Source organism: Salminus brasiliensis, chromosome 11, assembly GCF_030463535.1.
Source record: "Salminus brasiliensis chromosome 11, fSalBra1.hap2, whole genome shotgun sequence".
NCBI classification, from domain to species: domain Eukaryota; kingdom Metazoa; phylum Chordata; class Actinopteri; order Characiformes; family Bryconidae; genus Salminus; species Salminus brasiliensis.
This window is the reverse complement of record NC_132888.1, coordinates 6744183-6766477: the sequence shown is the minus strand read 5'-3', so window position 1 is coordinate 6766477 and position 22295 is coordinate 6744183. Positions and strand designations below refer to the sequence as shown.

General features: G+C 41.6%; 1 protein-coding gene across 3 annotated transcripts in view; it reads right to left on the bottom strand.

The window, feature by feature from the left end:
* dclk1b (doublecortin-like kinase 1b) overlaps window positions 1-22295 on the bottom strand; it is a 65635-nt gene that overhangs the window by 15462 nt on the left and 27878 nt on the right. For 2 of the 3 annotated variants that reach the window (XM_072691516.1, XM_072691517.1), the window contains exons 6-11: window positions 10520-10614; window positions 6175-6262; window positions 4717-4886; window positions 3432-3551; window positions 3098-3244; window positions 156-289 (exon numbers count right to left, since the gene is read on the bottom strand). In XM_072691516.1, the coding sequence (XP_072547617.1) occupies window positions 156-289; window positions 3098-3244; window positions 3432-3551; window positions 4717-4886; window positions 6175-6262; window positions 10520-10614 (754 nt within the window). Of the gene's footprint in view, window positions 1-155; window positions 290-3097; window positions 3245-3431; window positions 3552-4716; window positions 4887-6174; window positions 6263-10519; window positions 10615-13282; window positions 13680-22295 lie in introns of those variants that run through there. The other variant, XM_072691518.1, reaches the window with a different exon arrangement.

Sequence of the window (22295 nt, the reverse complement as noted above, 5' to 3'; positions counted from 1 at the left end):
CACTGTAATGCAAAATGCTTTTCTCAGCCCAGACGGAGCAGAAGGGTTAAAAATCCATACTGCCCTCATACCACATGCTTCCAGCCTCTCTAGCTGTTTACATGTGATGAGTGAGTGGTTGTGTTGCATAAGGCGCAGAGCAGACTGTGACTCACCCAGCCTCTGTGATGATTTCCGGGGCTACGTATGTCGGGGTGCCGCACACAGTGTACAGAGGCCCGTCTACCACCGTGGCCAGGCCAAAATCGCCCAGCTTTAGAGACTTACTGCCATCCTGGTGCTCGTACACCTTAAACACACACACACACACACACACATTTACATTTAAGGCATTTAGCAGACGCTCTTATCCAGAGCGACTTACAAACGTGCTTTGCTATTTACCCAAGAATAACCTCAGCTAGTTTGAATAGACTAATAATTCTTAAGCTTAAATACATATGATTACATAGACAAAATGCAAAAATGCCACTAATCTAAGCAGCAGGAGGGGTGTAACATTGGGTCATATTCAACATATAACTGTTCTTAAGAAGAAACTTTCTAAAATCTGCATACACAGTTTCCACAAAGATCATGACATCCACCCATGTGTTTTAGCTAGGATTTGCTCAGGTTATGAGTTATTATAACTTATAATAAGAGCTTATTATAAGAGCAGAGCTGTAGATTACTACAGAAGTACTAATTATAATATCACTAGAAGTACTAATTTAAGAGAATTCATAGAAAAGCCCACTGTTGAGTTTTGCACTTGTCATAAAGCACTGCACCATGTATTTAGACCTGCACTCTAACATTGCTTTTGTAAAAACCTCACTATTAACCTATACATGGGTTATGCCATGCATATGACACCTTTCACCTATCATTTTCTCACCGTCAAACTCCAACATTTCAAGCCACTGGTCACACAATGTGTCCATGTGATGCTAAGGACATGGCCTGCAGTGATTCCTGAGCTCCAGGGGCTCTGAATGCTGCAGGGGTGGGTTTATATAATCTCTTCAGGGCAGAGGAGGAAATACCACTCTATGCTGCTGTGATCTGTGGGTGAGGTAAAATGATTGTTGGCTGCTGCGAGTAGAACCATACCTTTCAAATCTGTGCTAACCAGCGGTCTGTCTTTGAACCTTTAAGCTCAATTTGATCTAACCCTGGTTTCCCCTCTCACCAAAGACTCAGTGTGTCTTTGCTGCCGTAACGACGGGAAGAGTGGGCTTTGCTCGGCTCGAAACGGGCAAAAGGCATGTACTAAGTCTCTTAATTAATCATGGGTGTGTTTTGGCCGCAATAAACCAATCAGCATGTCACTCGCCATTCCCTTTAAGAACCAGGTGCTGTCTGACTTTGGCGGATTGCTCTACCTGGCGCTGTGATGCTCCCCGCATGCAAACCCGGGGAGAGAGAAGACCACCAATTTGAATTCTGCTGTTCCCGTATTTTTTTTGGGGGAAAGTTTATCTTCTTTAGTGCTGAAGAAATGAGTCAAACAGAATTGGTAATAAAGAATTGTAAAAGAAACGTAACAAGCGTAACAGGCGGGGGTATATGCACATTGGGCACGCGCCTGTGTTGACAATTCACTGCCAAGAGAGCAATGAACGTCTGACTGTTGATGTCTGCCGAAGTTGTTTTCAGTCAGTGGAGCTCCTGTGTTTTCCGTTGCCAAGATAGCAATATGTCAGAAATTGCCAAGAGATACTCACTATTCACAATATAGATATTCACAAGCAGCGTTGCTATTTAAACGACACAGGTGGAAGGAGTAAAGATAGACTGTTGGTGGGGTGGAAGATAGTTAGTCTGCTCCACGGTGGGCTAAGTTTGTATTTTTTGGATCATAAACACCTCTTGGGCCAATCGCAACTGAGCTTCTGACCAATTAGGGACAGCTTTTGGTGAAGGTGAAAACTAACTACCCTGGGCTGGGTTTCTTTTTTAGTCTTGTTTTTGTTGGAGTGACTGTTTCTACACTCCAGGGAAGGCCTTCTATTGGATTTAGGAGGATTGCTGTGAGGATCTGATTGCATTCCACAACAAGAGCGTTAGCAAGATCATAATGTTGAATGGTCAAAATCACACCTCATCCCAAACGTACTGGATGAAGCACCATCCATTATTCCAGAGAACACAGTTCCACTGCTCCACAGCTCATTGCTGGGGGCTTTATACCCCTCTAGCCCACACCTGGCATTAGTAGGTATAGTGTCAGTAGGTTCATGTTTATCTGCTCCAGAGAGTCCTATTCTATTGCCATTATTTTGCTACAGGGACTAGACAAGCTGTTAATGTGTAAATTTGTAAAGTAGCCAAATGTATTCATTAGAAAGGGCGTCCACAAGCATTTGGACATATAGCATATTGGACATATTATACACTATATATATATTTTTGTCTGTCAAGCGAGGACCTCATATCTCTAGCACACAGGTGCTGTGTGCAGATCCTGTCACTGTCACTGTTACTCTACCAATCTTTGACGTGGCTGTGAGGCGTTGTTGGTGGTCTGGTTTTGACCCTCTGCCCCTTGTATTGCTTTAGCCCTAATAAAGTCCCTCTGCGCATGCGGCCGGCCTCAACCCATATGTTACATTTAACAGGAGAAGGAAACAAAATCTTTAGCAACTGGTGAATCTTAAAAGTAGCTGAATGGATTCATTAGACGGGGTATCCACAAACATTTGGACACATAATGCATTTACACTTATCTTGATTTTATTTGACTAGAAAGTGAACAAATATTACACATATTTTCCATAAAAAGTAATAAACTATCAACAGTGGTTCTGATATTTTCCTCCACTCTACATCTACACTAGACCTTCCTGTAGCCTGTATCTGCTCTTAATGGATGAAGTAACTCTCCATTTAGCAACCTCCCCAGGCATGCATCTCTCTCTTTCTCTCTCGCTTCAGTGGGAGTAGATGATTCAGGATGTTGTCTCACTGCTCTCAGCTTTTATTACAAAACAGTTATTCAACTAAATACAGATCTTTTTTTTCCATGACTAAACTGGACTCACTTTCCCTGCCTTTTTTTCCTCCTCACATTGTTTTGATGGTCACTTGTGAGCACTAAAGGTGAAATACCCACCAGCAGATTCTCTGGTTTGATGTCCCGATGCACTACGTTCAGGCTGTGCAGGTATTTAATGGCGCTGACCAGGTTGTACAGCATGCCACTGGCGTCCCTCTCTGTGTATTTATTGGTGGATGTGATGGCATCAAAGAGGTCACCTCCCTGTGTGCAAACACAGATCCGCAAAAATTAGAAGACTATAAGTTCACACACTTCAGAGACTTTATTCATTAAAACCCTTATTATTCCCTTATTACCCATAATGCTTATTATTATGTACTGCATTATTCAGTAACCGATCAAGAGGAACATGGATTAAAACCATTGGCTCTAAGAAAATGCATGTTACCTTGACCAGCTCCATGACCAGGTAGAGCTCACTGTAGGTGTCCATCTCCTCAATCAGCAGGACGATGTTTGGGTGTTTAACTCTCCTCAGAATGGACACCTCATTCTGGATCATATGCTCCTGTGTACAATACACAACTTTGTATATCAGAGTCTGCTTATCTGGCTGCTTCTAAATGTAACATCAGCCCACCAGAAAGGCCAGACAAGCAAGGACTATAGAGGTACAGAGTTAATAAGACTGGTGAGGTATTACACTGTGTGGTTTAAACCCCTTCAGATAGGCTTACTATATTCAGATAAGTCCTAACTATTCAGTACATATTAAACTGCCCAGTATCTACATATTATTTAATAAGTACTAATTATTTAGTACATATTGAACTATTCAGTATCTACATATTGATTAATAAGTACTAATTACTTAGTATCCATTAAGCTATTTGGTAATGGATACTAATAATTCAGTGCATATTAAACTATTCAGTATTTACTTATTGTCAGGCCCGCATTATCGTACCCTCCCCCGGGGCGATCCCAGGTCGCCACCCACAGGCCCATATAGGGACTTCCATCTTAATGTGTTGCACCTGGGACTGGGAGCATTTAAGGAGCCTCGCTCCAGACTGTAGTTGCTGTGAATTTAACCTCTATGTGTTTGTGGCGTGTTCCTGTAAGCTGGCATCTTTTTCTTGTCAAGCTATCTTATGGTCTGGTTCTTGAGGCAGTTCTGTTATGGCGCGGCCAGTTCATGCTCCCCAGCGGCTCTAGCTCACGAGGCAGTTCCACGGCGCACTCAGGTTAGGGTTGCCCAGTTATCTTGTTCAGGCAGCCAGTTTTCCAGTTAACCCTGGATTCACGTAGAGCGTTGCTCTAGTACTCAGTTCTGGTTTCCCCCCTAGTATCGCCCAAGCTCGGCTTGTGGCTGTTTTGAGTTCTCGCTTTTGTTTTCCCAAGCTAGGCATGCGGTTTATATTTCTTCGTTGTTCCCCTGTATTCCCTGTACCATTATAAGTATTAATTATTCAGTACATATTAAACTATTCAGTATGTACATATTATTTAAAAGTACTTATTATTCAGTTTAGTATTATTCATATACAGTATTCATTATTTGCTAAGTACTAATTATCTAGTATCTATTAAACTATTCAGTATTTGCTTATTATTCAATAAAGTACTCATTATTAATGAACTACTATAAAACTAATATGTAACTTGTGGTTTGTGCCCTGTATATGCCCACATACAGGCCTGTAGGGTTGAAAGGGTTAATGCCATCTCACCTTCCCTCTGCATTTGCCTTTGTTGATGATTTTCAGGGCATACTCTCGACCGGTGGATCTCTCCACACACTCCCTCACCACTGCAAAGTTCCCATCTCCGATCATCCTCCCCACCCTGTATCGCTCTGCTATAGAGGCAGGAACCTGAGGACCCTCCTCCATTGCTTCCACTACAGCAGGAAGATACACATCTGTTACTCCTGGAGAAACTTACTCCATGTGAACAATTCAGCTTAGCAACGATTCAGTAACAGCAGCAACAGGGCAAGGGGGGTCCTCCAAAACCAAGGTTGGGAACCATTGTTCTATGGTGTCCCATTCTATTTTCTAGAGAGATTGTAAAAGCTGAACTCCTGCCTTGATAGCTTTGAACATGTGCTGACAGTAGCCCAGAAATGTAAGACTATTAAAAATAATGGTTCTACAAACCATTGCTTTGAAAAGTGCTATACAAGAACCCATATTTGGTGCCATACAGAAGCAATTCTATAAAGGGTGAAAAAAAAGTATTGGTCAGGAACATTTACATCCAAATAACCTTTTTAGCACTTTTATTATTACAAGTAACTCTGTCATGCAGATTTCTCCTGTACAACATCTGGAGAATTCGACTTGACTACTGCAACTCTCTTCTGGCTGGTCTCCCTTTGTACACCATCTTGTCCAGAATGCAGCGGCACGGGTCATCTTCAACGTTTCTAAATTCAGCCATGTCTCTCCACTGCTGCGTTCTCTTCATTGGCTCAGGTAGCTGCTGCCCTCATCAGATTCAGAACCCTGACTCTGGCCTACAAAGCCAAGACTGGACCAGCCAGACCCTCCGTACTTGATGGCGATGGTCAAAAGCCGTTCCGTACCAAGAGCCCTTCCAGCTTCAAGTACGGCTCTGCTCGACCCGCCATCCCTCAAAATCCACGGAAGACGAGCGTCCAGGCTTTTTTCTGTCCTGCACCGAAGTGGTAGAACGAGCTTCCCCTGGGTGTCCAAACAGCAGAGTCCAACGCTCGCTGTCCTCAAACCCAGACTGAAGACCCTCCTCTTCTGAGAGTACTTGGGTGAATAGCAGAGTGGTCTCCTTACTGACTTGTGTTTAGTATTGTCAGGAATCTTTAGAATTGTTAGGAATCTTTAAATTATTAGTCTCTTTAAACTAGCTGAGGTTTTTCTTGGATAAATAGCAATGCACTTTTGTAAGTCGCTCTGGATAAGAGCGTCTGCTAAATGCCTTAAATGTAAATATTAAATGAGTGTGAATGCTTCTAAAAATGATTCTGACCACTGGGTTGATAGACATTCACTGTTTTTACAGTTACAGTGGATAATGCTTCACACAGACAGCAGGCAACCAACAAAGTTAGGTCAATTAATCTACTAAATAAATTGTCAAGCATAGAAAGAGCACTTCTGAAGCTGATTTATAGCTTTTCATTAAAGGAGCTTGCAGCAGTGTATTCTTACCCTCGCTGCCAGGACCATCTCCCTCATCCATGGAGCTGCAGACCTTAGTGGAGGCCAGAGAGAGAGAGGAGCCACTGTGTTGAGAACTCTGTCATAGAAAGAGAGAAAGCGAGAGGTGGATTTAAACTCTGTAAATGTAATGTAGAGCCTATTAGAGGCTATTTTTCCATCACCTGATTTGTCAGTATCAAGTTTTTGGAATATCTGCACCTTTTAACTTCTTAAAAAACCCGTTTGACTTAGATTTATGAAATTTGGGAGGAGAAACAATGTCCTATAAATTCCATATCTACCTTGTTCACGTGTCAATAACAGGTCTGCAGAACCCTCTACCACCCCGTCACCTACCTTTTAACCTTCTAACCCTATCGTCTATCATTCCTGGCTCCACTTATTAGAGAGGGAACTGTATTCATGCCACAAAGCAGACACCACGCAAACTCCTGCCCAAAACTCTCCCCCTCCTCTAACAGTTTTTACCCAAATCATCATAAGCAGAAGGCATGGTCTGTGTATTTTCCAACATTATAGAGTCCTGATGTCTGTGATAACAGCTGCACTGCATCACTGGTAAGTCACTGTAGACGAAGCTCAATACTGGCATTTAAAAGAAGTGGCTCCATTGTTCCTCATTCTTTCTTCTGCCCTATATTTGATACTCTGACCGCAGGACAGACGCTTCATATAGCAGGAAAAAAAAAGTCTGTTTCCATGGAAACACTCTGGTCGAGACAGGCTAAGAATAATTTTGTACAAGAGCAAGTTGAGGTGAAGCTTCCTGCCCTCACAGTCAGCCATGTATGGGCACTTCTTCCTGACAATGCTGTGGAAAAAATTTTTCGTTACATAAAAACAAACAAATAAATATTATATATATATATATATATATAAATAACTGCATTAAACTTCATCAAACTCTGGAGGAAACTGATTGTTAAATCCAAGGTACTGCACTAGAAATACCAGCTCCATTAGTAAGGACTAGGTCTAAGTGTAGTGTCACCAAGTATGTGCCACAGGTTGACACCCTATTTGTCCAAATGTTTGTGGACACCCCTTCTAATTAATGCATTCAGCTGCTTTAAGTTGCACCCATTGCTGACACAGATGTGCAAATGCACTTATACACAGCTTGTCTAGTCCCTGTAGAGAGGTACTGCCAATAGAATAGGACTCTCTAGAGCAGATCAACATGAACCTGTTGGCACCATGCTGCCTAATGCCAGGTGTGGGCTAGAGGGGTATAAAGCCTCCCAGCATTGAGCTGTGGAGCAGTGGAAGAACTGAGTACTCTGGAATGATGGCTGGTGGTGCTCCATCCAGTACTTTTGGGATGAGTTGGGGAGTTAGGGATGAGTTGGGGTGATCATTATCCAACATTCTGGACTCAATGCAATCAAATCATTGAAGCAATGCTCCAAAACCTGGCAGAAAGCCTTCCTTGGACAGTAAAGACAGTTTTGAACAATACCCTTTCTAGATGACCTGCACCTTTTGACACTGCAAAGCTGCACTTGCTCCTCGGTTCTCTTTCACAGGCTTTAGCAAAAGCAGAAGACGAGGTTGACCTATATTTGCAGAAACTGTATTCAGCTGGTTCAAAAGAAGCACTACAGTAAAAAAGCTCCGGGAGCAAGAGAACACCAGTAAGGACAGACTGTCTATGTATTTCTTTTGTAAAAGACAGAAGACACCATTTCAATAGAAAATAAAGTTAGTGCAGCAGCATGACTACACTCTTATAATACACTTTACAGCAGTGACTGTCAACCTCAGCCTCAGCCTCAGTCCTGGGAAGTAAAGAGTTTGGAGTACTGTTTGCTCCACAAGCAAGAAATCAAAGCAACTGCAAAAACCAAAGCATGGGCTAGCTATTGCATTGCTTCTTCTCTAATTAGCAATAATAAATAAGGTTCTAGATCTCCAGTATGATCTCTAATACATGGGTACTGTTGTGACTAATGGCCTACACAACCGACCACAAATGCTTTTGTGGCTAACAACTGAACTGGTGTTTTAAATTCTTATAAATATTTTGCTTGTCTGTATAATAGGCACAACATCCACTGTGCACATTTAGACACAATTAATTAATATACTTATTTATTATTTTTAATTTGTCAAATTGTTCCCCTTTTTCTCCCAACTTGGAATTGCCAATTAACCCACACGTTTGCAACTCCCTCTAGCGCTAGCAATGCTCCTGACACTAGGAGGGTAAGGACTGTACACCTGTCGATATGCAAAATCGGCCACCGTCGGCAGCATTGCCAGGCTTCCAACATGCTAGGAGGACATCGGCGGGTCCCCAGCTCCACCACACCACCTATCGGACGCCTGTCCCGGCCAAAAGCGGTTAAGAGTGATAAGGGGAAAGAGCGCTATCTATCCGCCTGGAGAGAGCATGGCCAGTTGTGCTCCCTCTGACTCTGACTCTGATGGCAAAGCGGCATAGCTCAGGGTTCGAATTTGGAACAGGCAGCAACACAATTTCAAAGCATGATAGATTCATCACCATTCATTCTAGTTCTTTTTTCATAAAAGGCTGTTTCACTTCTTCTCCAACGTTTGCTGATTAGATTAGCAGATTTATTTACTTCATCAGTTCACAGAGATTCTGTAGCATACTACAAATGACCACGGGTAGGGTTTCCTCCTCATGACTCCTCCATTAAGATTGCATTTGCTTAAGCAACACTGCACAGTAGAACAGTGACCCTATAAAACTAGTTTAGTCTACTGACCCTATGAAACGTTCCTGCAGGTTCATTGCAGTCATACAGGGATTTTGATATGTCTGTCTTACCAGTATGTAAGCACTTCTCCCTTAGAGTTTTATTGAGCTTCTAAGAAATTTCACAGCAAGCCCTTCATGGTTCCCCTGAGCTACCAATTCTTAACACTGTAGAAACTACAAGCTGAAAACACTTGGCTACCAATCGTAGTCTCTTGCCTTTTGGAAATTGGTTACCTTTTCTCTGATATTTAGATAATTGCTTAGAGGAGCCTGTGTTTGAGTGTTAGTATGATTTGTAAGGTTTGAAGAGTCATTTATTTTTGTGAAGCTTGAAAATATGATTCAGCAGACAGTTCCTATTTACAACTGTTAACATGCAAACAGTCCAAAACCATTCTGAGCCTTTGCAATCCTCAGGGATGATTTTAGCTTTTTAATTTTGGTGTTATTGAAGACGAAGAAGAAGAAATATGGGCATTAGGTTTTTTTTAAAGCTAATCTGGGCCTGTTTACTACTTACCAATTAAAAAAAAATAAAAAAGGTGCATGCCTAAGCCTTTGCATACTCATAGGTAAGAAATCTGCTCCCGAGATCTCCTCTTAGTCTCATTATTTTTCTTATAAGTGCTGTGAGACTTAAGCCATTTCTATTTCTGAAATTCAGCTCCTGAGAAACAGCCCTTGGGTTGTCTCACTTTGGTCAAAATAATGTCTCAGAATGGCTTCATCTCTTTCTGCTCAGACTGATCTCACCTCCGTCTCAGCTGAATAAGATTTATATTAGACAAGTGTAAGATCTCTTCATCTCTTACAAAGCTGTCGCCTACATCTTTCAGATCTTTCAGCAGCCTATCAGAGCAGACGATCCATCAGATCTCATGCATCTCTCATTAGTGTCCAAAGCCCCTCACAGTTAAGTGCTGATGCTGATCTCCTCTTTTCTCTTAAGACAGGATTTAGGAGAAAGATTTCAGAAACCAGTACAACCTTCTTGAGATCTGCTTTATTTCTCCTCTCTCTTTTGCATAAGACTGTATATTATACAGTTAAAAGCTGAAGAGACTCACAGCCTCCAGTTCCCGAGGTGTGGTATGTGCAGGAAGAGGTTAGCATGGCTGAAATCAGCTGTAATGAAACAGGAGCCAAGTCTAGAGGCTCTTCTCTGGTTGCTAGGAAACATTCAGGGAGGATGGGGAGTTGATCTGTATGCATGTGTGCACTGGAGTAGAGTATAAAGTGGATGTGTAAATTAATAATAAATATACAAACATATCACTGCTATCGTGCAAAAACCTTGTATCTCCAGTTTTTGCCGTTATTCGATTTTCAACATCTGTGTGAAACTGGCAGATGTCGTTTACATTGTATCAAATCTGACAATGAATGGACGAATAGAAATGCTCCAAAATGACTTGGAAAAAGATATTTTTACATTGACTTTCATTGAAAGTTAGGAAGTGTTTTTAACTCCTGTAAAGTTTGCATTTTGGAGATACAAGGTCTTTGCGTGTCTGTGACGATACACATCCCATTGTGATTAATGTTAAACGCATCTGATTAAGCTTGTTCATGATAAGTGTTTAAGAAAATGAGATAATTAGCTCTTACCCGTCGTCTCCTGAGGCTGGCTGGGCTGGTTGGAGAGGGGCTCGGGGACTTTCCTGACCGAGGGGTGGACAGCTGACTGCCTGCTGTTCCATTTGCTGAGGAGAGAGTGAACATAACAGCTCTGTGAGCTTCTTCTCATTGATTTAGATGCAGGTACTGGGAATGCATTCAGTCTCAGCTTAATCATTTTCCTCAGATGAAATCTTCTTTGGTGCTTCAATGACTGGATTTTCTCATAATAAGAAAAGCAGCCCATCGTTCTTCCACAAAGGATCCATCCACATCCATAACAACTGCAATTCTAACAGTGCTTAAACACAGTGCCTAGACACACACAGCTCTTCCTGATGTTTTGAGCCCACCAGCTGCTTTTTTATAAGACCCTCTCTCTAAATAGGAGGACCATATGAAGCTGCTTTGTGATGATAATGTCTATAACATAGCAGCTCAGTGAACATCTGATGGATGTAGATGCAGGGGCTGAGAATGCCTTCAGTTGAGTGGTCTTCTAACAGCTTTACTGATTTTCCTCAGATAAAATCTTTTCATATTGCAACAAAAAAGAAAATGAAGTGCTTATATTTGATATTTCTGAATATCTTGAACTCATTTGCTTGAAGGTGATCCATCATTCTGCAGAAAACACTCACCAGAAAACACAACAACCATCTGCAGCACAGTAGAGACGTTGCAGGTGGATTGTAATTTTAAAAGCAATGATATAGCCTGACAACTAAGCATTAATCAACTGCTTTAAAGGTTAAAGCCTTGCTTTGTGACTTACATTACACCCTTTGGATTACCAATAGGTAAATACATGCAAAGCAACGCAAACTGGACGAGTCGTTCCTCCGTTATACTACTGCCATGGGTGGTTCTGCAGAGTTTAAGAGGGTACCGGAGCGAGCACAACTGCTCCAATTAAGCTTTCCTTGAACGACGTCATGCCGGATATTTAATATTACTTAGACTAACACATTTCTACCTGACTTTTTAAGCCCACCAACTAAACTAATAAAAACAACCAGCTAAATAAAAACCTCCCTGAACAGAAGAACCACGTGAAGCTGCTCTGTGACGATCAATAAAGTCCATAGTAAAACATTCTAGAGAATAAACATAACAGCTTTATGTATCTCACAAACACATTGATGGAGAAGTGTCCTAAAGAGCTTCAGGTTATCGATTTTTCCTCAGATAAAATCTATTTACATTTTTCACTTCATTAGCTGTTTTTTTTTCCCCAAATAGTAAAGGAATGCTTATATCTGACTGAATATTTACATTTACATTTACATTTAAGGCATTTAGCAGACGCTCTTATCCAGAGCAACTTACAAAAGAGCTTTGCTATTTACCCAAGAAAAAACTCAGCTAGTTAGAATGGACTAATAACTGAAAGATACCTCTAATCTTAGACTCTACTAAACACAAGACAATAAGGTGACCATAGTACTCTGCTATTCGCCCTGAAGTATTCTCTGAAGGGGTGGGTCTTCAGTCTGCGGTCGAAGACAGTGAGCGACTCCCAGGAGTTCGGACACCCAGGGGAAGCTCGTTCCACCACTTTGGTGCAGGACAGAAAAAAGCCTGGACGCTCGTCTTCCGTGGATTTTGAGGGATATCTGACTGAATATCATATCATGTGTAAAACTTGAACTAATTTCCTTAAGAGTGACCCATCGTTCTCCTTCCAAAAGTTATCAACACCCTTCACAAAATTGCTGCTATACTTTTATAAGCAATAACATAGCCAGAGAATTGAGCACCAATCAATTGAATTGAAGCTCGTAGTGAGTAAAACTGCCCCAGTGCTCAGACACGGTGCAACCTCAAATTTTGCCTAAATGCTTAAACAATAGTATGCTGGATTTTTAATAATACTTCAATGGATTCAAAAAACAAGTTATTTCTGACCTTTTAAACTACTAATAGACCAATGTGTATATATAGCTATGCAAACTGGCTGAGTTGTTTCTCAGTTAAACCATTGGGGGGGTTTAAGAGGTTAAAGGAGTGAGCAAAACTGCCCCAGTGCTCCGACACAGTGCAACCTCAAATTTTGCCTAAATGCTTAAACAATAATATGCTAGATTTTCTATAAAACTTAAATGAAATACTGCTTTTTAGACACTCAAGCTGAACTACCAACAGACAATGCTTTATATAATGCTATGCAAATTGGCTGAGCTGTTCCTTAGTTAAACCAATGGGGGGAAGAAAGCCAAGAACCACAGGTGAAAATTGCCTCAGTGCTCAGACACAGTGTACATGCAAACTCTCCTTGAACAACATCATGCTGGATACTGAACATGACTTACTACAGAGTGGACGTTGAATAAACATGCTGTTCCTCCAGGCTTAAAAAAACCCCACTCTGAATAAAAGAACCATGCAAAGCTGCTTTGTGAGGATAACGTCTACAGTAAAACATGCTGTTGGATTTGATTGAATTGCAGTTTGGTTGTAATTAAAACAGCAATAAAGAAGCCGGAAAGCTGAGCTCATTGAAAGGAGCCAACCTGCCCTTATAGTGCAACCTCAAACTCTGCTTACCTGCTGCTTAAATGACAACATGCTGGATAATATGAGTTTTTCATCCCAGCAGCTGAACCATTAAAAAAGGAAGTTAAATAAAAACCTATATGAATAGAAGAACCATGTAATGCGGCTCTGTGATGATAATAAATAAATAAATAAATAAAAACATGCTATATAGATAAACTTGAATGAACCTGAAGAACTGAAGAGAATTCCTCTTACCTACTCCACAGTGCAGCGAGCTGCTGAAGGAAAGTGCTAGGGCTGCTAAGCTCATACTGGCTGTGTGTGTGATTTTCTGTGAATGAGCCGTGTAGTGAGAAGGGGGTGTGCTGTAATAGGCATCTGCCGAACAGTCATAGGCAGACGGCTGCTCCTGCGTATGCCTGACGTCAGCACTAGCTCCAGCAACAGGAGTAGCCGTCATGTGCGTGGCATTATGAACTAATGAAGACGATCTTATCTTGCATAATTGGCACCTAAACTTGGCACGGGTAAGGAAAATAGCCTCGACAAGATCTGTAGAAGTTTTCTTTCTAAAGAAATCCCTCAGCTAATGCACGGAAGGAGATGAAGAGAGCTACACAAAAAAGTCTAATTTTAGGTATCCCACTGTTCGCTGCTCTGAAGTAATCAGGTTTGTCACTCCACGCTGAATAATACATTCACCTCATCTTTCGGTAGGTCATCTCTCAGGATGAGCAAAAGTTGAGAGCATATTATGCTATATTTGGTTTAGAAAACACTCCCAACACTCTGTGAGCCGTCGGCCCACCACGGACACTGTTGAAGCAGAATTGCTGTATGAGTAATGTGTGTAAACTAGAGGCCAAACATACAATACAATATGTGTAAAAAAGAAAAAGTTTGTGGACACCCCTTTTAATAAATGCATTCCGCTTCCTTAAATTGAACACACAGTGTGTCTAGTCCCTGTAGAGAAGTCTGGCCAAGAGAACCAATAGGACTGTTGTCACCATGCCTAAATACCTCAGCATTAAGTGGAACCGTGTTTTCTGGAATGACGGACAGTGCTCCACCAAAACTTTTGAGATAAGTTGGGGGTGATCATCCAACATCCTGACCTCGCTAATGCCTCACCTGTCGCAGAATGCAATCAAATCCTCACAGCAATGCTCCTAAATCTAGTAGAAAGCCTTCCCTGGACAGTAGAGACAGTTACTTCAACAAAAGCAGGATAAACTATTTTTAATAACTTTGATTTTTGAAGAAACAATGAAAGAGTAGGTGTCCCAATACTTTTGTCCATAGAGGGTCCATATCTCCAGAACGGCAACTTTACAGGAGAAGGGTAAAACCTTCTTAATGTTCAAAGGAAGTCAACGTCAAAAACTGAGATTATTGTCGAACAGTGACAATCATGCTCATGCTCACATATAGACTCACGCCCAAGGACTGTTATTGGTGTATTGTGGTGGGTTTGGCCAGTTGAACCTCAGTCTGCTACAAGGGCGGGTAATGTTGTCAGCCATTACGCTACACGGACTGTAAGAATGAACTGAAGGGGCTATTTGACTTACACACTAAACACAAATTTATTTTAGAATACAGTCCATTTCCAAAGTTTGGACCATATCATGGATGTCGGGGTATGATGATACAGAAGACTGTTAGGGAGTGGAGACAACTCTGAGAACTTTGGGCTGGAGTTTAAGTGGCTAGAAGGCTTTATAATGGTGTGGCGAGTGCATTCTGACTACAATGCTCACAAAACAACTGTTTTTGAGATACTTTGACTGTTAAAATGTAAACTTCCTACTAATTATCATGCTGTGTGTCTTGGTGGCGTTCCTCAGGGGTGGATCATTTCCATAAAAAAATTGTGCTTGGTCTTGTGTGCTTGGCCCATGCTCACAATGCAAGAAGCTAAAACTCTGGTCCATGCTTTCATCTCGTCCTGTTTAGAATACTGCAACAGTAATCTCATCAGTATCTCTAACAAAACCATCTGCTCACTTCAGTATGTCCACAATTCAGCAGACAGAATTCTTTGGCATTCTAAATTTGCACACATCACCCCTATACAGTTTCAGTGACACTGGCTACCTGTCCCGCTATGCATTCAGCGCCATAATGTCACAGTAGCGATACTTGCCAAGGCCGGCACGATATCGATGCTAGCAACGTAGGATGCTACCGTCACGGTAGGGACGCTATAGCTGTGGTAGGGATGCTGGGTGAGGCTGGTAGGGATGCTAATGGTGCATTACGAATGCTACCATCATGGTAGGGATGCTAGCACTGTGGTAGGGATGCTATAGCCATGCTGGGCGATGCTGGGTGATGTTGGCCAATGCTGGCGGCGGAATGCTACCATTGTAGTAGGGATGCTACCGTCACGTTAGGGATGCTATAGCTGTCGTAGTGATGTGCTGTGGTAGGGATGCTGGGCGAGGCTGGTAGGGATGCTAATGGTGCAGGAGGAATGCTACCATCACGGTAGGGATGCTATCATTGAAGTAGGGATGCTATAGCCATGCTGAGCGATGCTGGGCGATGTTGGCCAATGCTGGCGGCGGTAGTGATGTTGGGTCGACATCCTATTGCTATGGACTTTGACACACACATTAATGCCACAGTATGGCTTTGCACCACTTTGAACCACCCTTTACAATAATATCTCCATAAAATTCCTCTTAGAACTAACTTTTCTCTCTTTACCTTCTTCGAGTAAATGGCCACCCAGCCCGACCTGCTGGAAGATTGCCCGCTGAGGTCCCCTCTGCCTGCGTCTAACCAGCTGCCACCTATCAGTCCGGCCAGCGGGTCTCCCCCAACCCGCCACCACCCATGGCTCTCCCGCCTGCCGCTGCTGCCTGTTTGGTGGCCGTGTTGAAACCTAGATGGACTCGTGTCTGTCTGACACTATTATTATCACCACTATTAACTTTCTGTTGTATCTGGTTTGGTCATTTTTATCATTAATGTTTAAATAGTTCTGACCAGAGGAGGACGGGTCGGGTCCCCCTTGTGAGTCTTGGTTCCTCCCAAGGTTTCTTCCTCCAGCTCTGAGGGAGTTTTTCCTTGCCACTGTCGCCGTTGGCTTGCTCACGGGGGTCTTTGACCCTTCATGTTATTTCTTCTTTCTTCTCTGTCTCTGTCCTTTATTAAATACTAATTATGTAAAGCTGCTTTGTGACGACAACAGTTGTAAAAAGCTATACAAATAAATCTGACTTGACTTGACTGGATTTCAAGTGAGGAGACCCAACCTCATCTTTACCTAAGATTACAGCTCCTCTCAGGAGCAGATACTTGTTATTTTTGTGGCACAATTAGACCAGAAAATGTCACTTCTAGGCAAACAAGAGGATGTACATCTCAATCACTCAGCCAGTCAGTAAGCGAATTTCAAGACTGGCCTGCTAAGTGATCTGGCAAAAAAAAAATGGCTGTACCTTTCTTAGAAAGAAAACAAATGCATTCTCTTAGTGTGAACAGCATTAACCATATGTGTGCATGTTGACCCAAATTATTCATTCAGCTTTTTTTGAATTTATGCTTCTTTTATACTGTGATGAACATGGTGATTTCCAATTCCCCACCCTGATATCTGTATTGTTCTATGAACATTGTGGACTTGCACCCATTAACCACTCTAGGGGAAGATAAAGAAGTTAGATAAAGGGGATCTCAGCTTAAAACAGGAATATGTTGGGGCCGACTCTATTCAGACAGCGGATACAGTCTGACATACAGCCAGACTGGATGTGAAAAAGGCCAGGAGTTATGTCCTAACCTACTTAATGAATTCCCAGGTTGCAGGACTGCAAAATAAGAGCCCCTCTCCACTCCAGCAGTAACTCCCGGTAATTACAGCAGCTAATACTCTCTGTGGTATTCCATCTTTACTGCAGAGTGGATGTCAAGGCTTAAAACAAGAGGACTGGTTGGTGCTGTTGGTAAAGAAATCACCACGCCATAGACACACTTTGGGGGACTTGGTTTCAGGATTTAGAGCCCTTTGCAGTTTACAAAATGCACCACCTCCAATTCCCTATACTTTAGCTGATCCTTGTGGATGGCCAATGTTTTAAAGCAATGCAAGTCATTTGGGTAAAACTTACAAACAGGAGAGGAAATATTAAATATTGCATAAAATGTAAAATATTTAAAATATGAGTATCCCTTTTAGAATATTATTTTCAAGATAATATTTCATCATACTGCTTTAAATACTTTGCCTAATTTACTCCCCACATTAGACATTGCCACATCTCCCCCATTATGCAACTTACCAGCCTGTGAGGGTGATGATCATTATTTAAAGCATTCTTTAATACGGTAATAAACATGTAAACATGTAAACAAATATCATACTTCTCTCCTAAAATTGCCATTAATGCAAGACCATTGAACAATCTCAACATGCTTGGAGGAGAACATTAAGTGGAGTTATGAAATAACTGAATTTTGGGAAGAGGGACATGCTCGAAGCCCCTCCTCTCCAATGTAACGTCCTGTAAATCCCATCTCTACCCATGTCTATGACAAGACTCCACATATCAGAGGGGGGACTGGATTCCTACCAAGGCAGAAGCAAACCCCAGCCCAAATTTCCACAACACCCAACCCCCCCCCCCCCCCCCCTCCTCTCTCACAGTCTTCTCCCAGATGATCATAACCTGAAGGCATGGTCAGAACCAGCCTACTGTCAGTTCTGTTACATCAGCTAACAGTCGCCAACACTGGCTAGCATCATGCTGAGTGATTGGGGAGAGGGAGGGTCTATGGCAGCGCCAGGGAATCAAACTTTTCCAATCTCCAAACTGCAGAGCCATCGTTTAGACACAAACCTTGCTTTTGTGAGAAATTAAATGCCCCTGTTTAGGCCCCTTATAGCATTGGGCCTAATTCCCACATCATAGATGTATCCAAGCTGTTGCACAGCAGTGCTTCTCTCCTGAGGGCAGTGCACTTAAATGAATGATTGTGCATTGTGCAGTATAAGACAATCCACTCTCTATACTGCACTGACTGTCTGAGCATGGAGCTGCAGAAAGAGGCGGCTTGCGCAAATGTGGCACACTCCCACCACCCTCTCACCGCCCACTCACCACCAGTGGCAGCTGGACTACAAGGGTTTCACTACACAGAGAAAGAGAGACATAGAAATGTGGGGGGAGGGAGGGAGGGAGCCATGGCTTTCCCTTATGCAATGTATTTGGCTGACCTGAATACAACTTTTGATAGAGACAGTGACTCATACACTGAGGTTCAGACAGCTTTGCTTAGATGCTGTTTACTAAACTATAGCTGATTTTACTTCTAATGACAACTAATTTTGCTGTATTTCTCGAATGAGTGTGATTTGATGGAAGCCCATGATGTTGAATAATGTCATATTTCCTTATTATTCGCTGTAGTAAACAGATGCGAGCAAAACTAAAAGCAGAACACTAAAATACACTATATTGACAAAAGTATTGGGACACCTGCTCGTTCATTGCGTCTTCTAAAATCAAGGGTATTAAAAAGAGTTTGTTGGAATAACTGTCTCTGCTGTTTAGGGATGAAGGCTTTCTCCTAGATTTTTGAGAAGCACTGCTGTGAGGATTTGTGAGGAGCATTCAGTGATAAAAGCATTAGTGAGGTCAGGATGTTGGAGGATCACCAACCCACCTGACCTCAGTTTAAATTAGTTAGATCTAGTGGATGCATGAATCAGTGCACTTTGAAAAGGGCAAAAAACAGCTATACTAAAAAAATACCACCAGCTTCATGATCTGGTCTTGACTGTCTGTTGATTCCCTACATCAATGACGTACAGCTGCAGTCCGATACAGAGGATGTAGTGTTAACAATGTAGGGTTACGAGTCTTACCCAAGAACTCTCGGAGTAAAGCACAGCTCCCCAGCTCCGATACAACAGCCAACAGACGTCTGTGCTATTAGCGATGTTGGAAGACGGTGCCATCCACCCTACCCCTGAGAGAGCATGGCCAATTGTGTTCTCTCAGACTCCGGCTGCTGATGGCAAGCATCATAACCAGGGATTTGAACCAGCACCAACATGGTTCTGTATGCAACTAGAAGTGGTTCTTCTGATGCATTGCTTAAAGAACCATTCGTAGTACCTTTATTTTTACACAAGTACACGGGTGGAAGAAGAAGACTAGCAGCCAAACTGTACTTCGCTTCATTGACTGGTAAAGTTTGCTTGTGAGAAACTTGTGCTCAGTCAAACAGTTCCACCTAAACCTTTCAGGCTGGGGAAAAAAATCAATATCAATTACCATTGATTTGTTTGTCCAGCTTCCACAACATGTCTCTTCCCCCTCCCGAGGCAGCCCGGAAGCCGCTGTGGCCGCACAGCTTGGCTCATGCCCTCCAGTCAGCAATTAGGTTGGACTTTGGCCAATAATCCTTCTGCTGTCAAATCAAACCATCAGTGCCACTATCACTTCTTCATGGAACTTCGCTGGACATTTCTGAGAACAAGCCAGTCGCTGTGTTTTGGTTCACAGGGGGGGGGGCTGGTGGTATGGGGGGGTGTTATTAGGGAAGCTTGTGTGGCTAGTAGCATCTGAAGGACAGACGTTACTAATCTGCGAACCAGGGTGGAACAGCGAGTACCAAAGCAAAGTAATTCTGCCATCATTTATTTGTTGTTCCACTTGTGTGCGTCCTTCTGCGGCCAAATATGAAATTATCCAGCTGAACACCGAATCATAAAATTGCTGATGACTCATGATCCATTACTGGGACATCAACAACACACCGACAGGGCTGAATGAAACACTGTTGTATACTTTTAACCCAAGTGTGTTTGGAGCAACTACACAACTGCTGCATATTTAGCCACAGTGAGGAAATACAAGCAACACTGTGCTGTATAGATAAACACTATTGCACATAAGGATAGTCAAAGAAACGGATGAGAAGATTTTTCCATAAATACACAATTCTGCAGAGGCTACAGACTACAAAACTGGGCCCAAATGGCCAGATATGCATATATCATAAAGGAATGGACATATATCTCAAATATATTTGCAAATATATTGATTAAATGTTGTATATGTAAGTAATATTTATTGCCATTTTGGATATGCATATCATATGGATCATAGGTTTCTTTTAGTTGGTTGATAAATACACATAGGGAAATATATGTAGCAAACATAGTGACAAATGATTTATTGTCAATTATTATTAATTATTGTACATATATATGAATGTTTTACTGTCCCCCAAAAACCTTGTATCTGCATTTTTCCAGGTTTTTACATCACAATTTCAGGATAAACCGACCAATAGAAATGCTCCACAATGATCTGGAAGTCTTTAAACTTAGACTTCCACTTAAAATAACCTTTATTTTTGTAAAAGTCTTTAAACCTCCATTCATCACCATGTCAGTCAGTGTCACTGCAGTGCTGAGAATGACCCACCACCCCTAATACTACCTACCTGCTCTGTGGTGGTCAGTCCTGTGGGGTCCTGAGCATTGAAGAACAGGGTGAAAGAAGGCTAACACAGTATGCAGAGAAACAGATGGACTACAGTCTATAATCATAGAACTACAAAGTGCTCCTATATGGGTAGTGGAGCTTATATAATGGGGTGAAATCATTCCAAATCAAGGGTGGACATGATATTCTGTGTATTTCAATACGTAACAAATATATGTTGGTTAAAAGGGAATTTCATACAGACAAATATGTCATATATTTGAAATCGAAACAATGCCACATATCAGATTTCTGTATGGAAACTATCAGGGTTTGAGAAAGACCCAGACATAAGACAAGCAGCAATCATCCAAAAGAGCTCAACTACGTTTCTCCTTAAGGTCGTGTAATCAGATGCAATCATGTGGTGATGAAGGAATTATGCAAGAATAAGCAAAAGAGCCAGCAAAGGAGTCGGTGTAATACACCGACACAGGAAATGCATATTTTACTTCATTCAAATGCACATATAATTTCCACATGGGTAGAATATGTTACATCACCTTCTGTCCACTAACTTTTAGCAAAACTGAATTAATGTGATGCAATGTATTTTATTACAGCTATAGAAATCTAACATATTACTTTTTGATGTACCCAAACAGCAGAGAAAAATACAAATATAAAATGAATTAATAAATAAATTCAATAAAAAGCTACTGACACAAGCTTTGCTGAGAAATCTAAAATACCCAGTAAAATAACTCAGTTCTGACCATCACAGACCGAACTGACTTGCAAAAAGGTTGAAGACACTTCTTTACTAATTAAAAGGTTCTTCACACTCACTTCACACACATCTCACTGACAAATATTACACTCATGGCATTTAGCTGACACTGTTATCCAGAGCGACTCACAAGGCTACTTATATTACAGGGTATGTAGTGTAACCAATGTATTGTTAGGAGTCTTACCTAAGAACTCTTATTGGTGTAGAGCAAGGAATCAACCCCTAGTCTCCCATATGGAGTGGTCTCATCCGTTGCACACAAACAATGTTTCTTTTTTTAATTAATTCCCAATTTTACCACATTTTCTCAGTCTACTAACTTAAGGAATTAATAAATAAATTCCATACAAGCTATGGATACAGGCTGTAGATGATTTATAGTACTACACGCCATTAAACAGAGAAATAAACCAGCATTGCCTGCAGGAAAAGCCCATTCCTGCTGGCATTAATCTGGATAAAAGTGATACTGCCAACTTTGTGAGTCAGAATCACTTATTTTTACAGTGAACAAGACCAATAGGAATACACTGGCTACACACATACACCTACATCATACTTGCATCTCTCATTCACAGTACTCTGGGTCCATATTTTAACCATTACACACAATACAAACAACAGTTTAACACAATGTACATGAACATTATACTATACCATGCTCAAACTACTCAAACACTCCACAACTTTATTAGCGTTTCTACTGTTATCATGCACCTTCAACATTGTCATGTTACCAACTGACTTTGTTTTATGCGTTTTGCCGTATTACAGGCAATTCTGTACTATTCCAGGCTAAATTTGTTACTGGACTGGATCAGATTTACTCCTTTCTTTTCTTGAAGTCTTGCTGATATTGTCTCAATACTGATACCCAGTACCAGATCTCTGTACAGTAATGTATGTATTAGCCCGTAGTCATGACCCTTACAAGTGATAATACAGGTAGTGTGATAGAAATGTTGAAGGCAAGTGGTATAAGTTCCTCTACTGCGTTCTCTTCTGTGGCTTCCTCTAGCTGCTGCCC